This window comes from Triticum dicoccoides, chromosome 6A, assembly GCF_002162155.2.
Source record: "Triticum dicoccoides isolate Atlit2015 ecotype Zavitan chromosome 6A, WEW_v2.0, whole genome shotgun sequence".
In the NCBI taxonomy this organism is placed as follows: domain Eukaryota; kingdom Viridiplantae; phylum Streptophyta; class Magnoliopsida; order Poales; family Poaceae; genus Triticum; species Triticum dicoccoides.
Window position 1 is genome coordinate 22988616 of NC_041390.1, and position 3174 is coordinate 22991789.

The window sequence follows — 3174 nt, forward strand, 5'->3', positions numbered from 1 at the left end:
TTTATTTTGCTTTCCTTCAGCGCCTATTAGTAGTTTTATTACTTTGTTGCTGTCGTTTGAACTATGTTGCGGTCGTTGGTTGTGTGGGGCTGTGTCCCCCGGTTTCGGTGTGGAGTTTGTGGCCATGTCTTCGGTAAAACTTTTGAAAACCCAATTAGCAGTGGTGGATGCTTTTGCTCGTTGGTTTTGTTAATAAAATCGGAGGGAAACCGCCTCGTTTGATAGAAAAAGTAAGAAAAATAAGGATTTAGAAGAGCTGGAATGGTCGGATGGGGATTACCTTTGCAGTTTGCACTGTTGACTGTTCCCTGAAAATCCTCTCAACATAAAAAGACAGTTCCCTGAAAATATTCATATAAATTTATTTGTTAATATATTTTTTCTAAATTATATGTAGGCTACTTTTTTTATTTTAAAAAAGAGTTTATGTATAGACTATGTGTACTTGAAAGAAAAATAGACTAAGGGGAAATTTCAGGGTTGTCCATAGACCATGTCCACCCACTAGCACCACCTCCCTATTTGTCGGACTCTATTTTCGACACATGCTGGTTCGTCCATCCAGACACATGCATACATCTTTTTTCGTGCGATGATGTATTGGAGGCTGAGATCTTATCGATCCGACAAGGACTGTTGCTAGCTCTAGTGAAGCAATCTACCAATTGATGTTGAAAGCGACAGTTTGAAGGCAGTTAACATGGTGAAAATTAGTGAAGATACAAACAGATCAAAATACACCTTTCTTGTTAGCGAAATTAAGAATAGTATGACCGAACGTAGCTCTTGTATTACTCATATTCGATGAAGTTGTAATAATTTAAGTCATGTTTTGGCAAATTTTCGGAGGACTCAAGGCCGAACTCTTGTATGGCTTGGGTCGGGACCGGAGGTCTTTTTGAACGCTGTTAAGCATGACTATACCTGTGTTTTGATTGACTAATACAAGAATTCTTCCGCAAAAATATAAGAGAAAAGAAAGAAAACAAACTAAACTGCAGAAGAAAGCTCAGTCCAACCTCCAACGCGCCCAACTCCAACCCAGAATGGCTGGGACAACGACGGACGGCGACCTCCGTTTGCCGAAAGCCTACGCAACGGGAGCCAAAACCAACAGAGAAATGCTTGTTAATTTTCCGTCAAGAGTATCAACCCGAGTTGGCCTTGTACTCGCAGTCTTCTCGGGGGTTCACGTGGCGACCTCCGGCCACACACGCAGATCCGGCCGATCCAGACTCCAGACCCATCTCGGTCACCCTATCACCTTCCCACACGCACCTTCCCCACGTGTCGCCGTCGCCCTCCGTACGCCCGCCCCCGCCCCCGTCCAGCCACCTATATCTCCTCCCCGGCCTCCTCCTCCTCCATTCATTTTCATTCTCAGCTCGTCGTTCGAACTTCTAATCAATCTTCTCAGAGCTATAGCTTGTAGCCTTGAGCTAGCTGCCTTGCTTGCCGATCGATTCATCTTCAGGTCAGTTGAGGATGGGCATCCTGGACGCGGTGTCGGACATGTGCGCGTGCCCGACGGTGCGCACGCGGCGGCACATCAAGAAGCGGCCGCAGCTGGAGACGGTGGAGATGAAGGTGCGGATCGACTGCGAGGGCTGCGAGCGCCGCATCCGCAAGGCCGTCGACGGCATCCGCGGGGTCACCGGCGTCGAGGTGCTCCCCAAGCAGAACAAGGTGGCCGTCACCGGGCACATCGACGACCCGGCCAAGCTGATGCGGCGGGTGGCGCGCAAGACCGGCAAGAAGGTGGAGCCGTGGCCGTACGTGCCCTACGACGTGGTGCCGCACCCCTACGCCCCCGGCGCCTACGACAAGAAGGCGCCTCCCGGCTACGTCCGGAACGTCATCGCCGACCCCGACGCCGCGCCGCTCGCCAGGGCCTCCTCCACCGAGGTCAAGTACACCTCCGCCTTCTCCGACGAGAACCCCAACGCGGCATGCGCCGTCATGTAGTCGGTGCTCGTACGTAGTTACTCCCTCCGTTTTGAATTACTTGTCGCAGGTATGGATGTATCTAGATGTATTTTAGTTCTATATACATTCATTTCTGCGACAATTAATTTGGAACGGAAGGAGTATCTTTTAGCCAGGCCTTGCTTCAGCTAAGCTTTTACTAGGTATGTATTGTTTTTGGGGGTCGTCTGTATAATTATTTTGCACACGTTGTACTGAATCCACAAAGTGAAATTGTAAATTACTTGCTTATATATATATATATTGCCACGTAGCTAGTTAGCTTGGTACAGTAGTTTGTGATTTTGAACAAGGGGATTCAGTTCCCTGTTTACTGTAAGATACTACTATATATTTTAATGAACTTCACATGTATAATTATCAAATTGTTGATTCTTGTTTATTTTTAGAGTTACAATTCCATTTCTTACCTTTATTTTAATGTTTGTGGCAACAATTACGTTATTTGACCAACAAGTAATCATTTGTTATCTAATTTAAGCAAACTTGTGTCACTAATTAGGGCATATTCAATGATGATGCTATCTTAGAGGTGTCACATCTTCTTTTATTTTAAAAAATGATCTCTTAGCACAATATGTCATACCACGTTTTTAGAAATAATTAGTTATTAAAAATAAGGCTAAAAGATATTGTTATTTTTAAATTACGTACAAAACTTAAGATAAAACTGTTTTACATGTCCTTGTCCTTTCAATTCTTTTCACTATAACTTTTTTTTAGCTTACCAAGCTGCCTGTCTACCTCCGCTGTGACTCGTTGGACCCGGGAAACATTGGCTAGTTTATTTGCCCTTGGTTTATTTTTGGTTTGTATTGGAGTTCCAATTCTAGTAATGGCCTTCCAAGCCTTGGAGTTGGAGTCACCTGCATATTCCGCACATTCCGCATGATGACCACATAAGCGCCATCTTTCGAGCATCCACCATTTGGACTATTATTAGCTGCAAAATTTGGACCGATCACTAGATCAACGGGTGATCAGTGGCTGAGATTGCACCTCAAGTCTACGTGATGATCCCTCTAAAGGAAACATGCCCAGAGGTAATAATAAAGTTGTTATTTTATACTTCATGCCCAGAGGTAATAATAAAGTTGTTATTTTATACTTCCTTCGTTCCTAAATATAGGGTGTATAGTTTCTGGCACGGAAATTAAAGAATGCATGTGAAGGAAAAATTTCACAAGT

General features: G+C 44.5%; 1 protein-coding gene across 1 annotated transcript; it reads left to right on the plus strand.

Moving 5' to 3' along the window:
* The first annotated feature begins 1377 nt into the window (after window positions 1–1377).
* On the plus strand, window positions 1378–2346 carry LOC119318785 (heavy metal-associated isoprenylated plant protein 27-like). Its single transcript, XM_037593375.1, has one exon. It carries the CDS (start codon window positions 1486–1488, stop codon window positions 1963–1965), a length of 480 nt encoding a protein of 159 aa, XP_037449272.1. The 5' UTR covers window positions 1378–1485; the 3' UTR covers window positions 1966–2346.
* The last annotated feature ends 828 nt before the right edge of the window (window positions 2347–3174 follow it).

What these genes read in the sequence shown, in the direction of transcription:
- LOC119318785 (XM_037593375.1), top strand. Translation starts at nt 1,486, where the DNA reads ATGGGCATCCTGGACGCGGTGTCGGACATGTGCGCGTGCCCGACGGTG.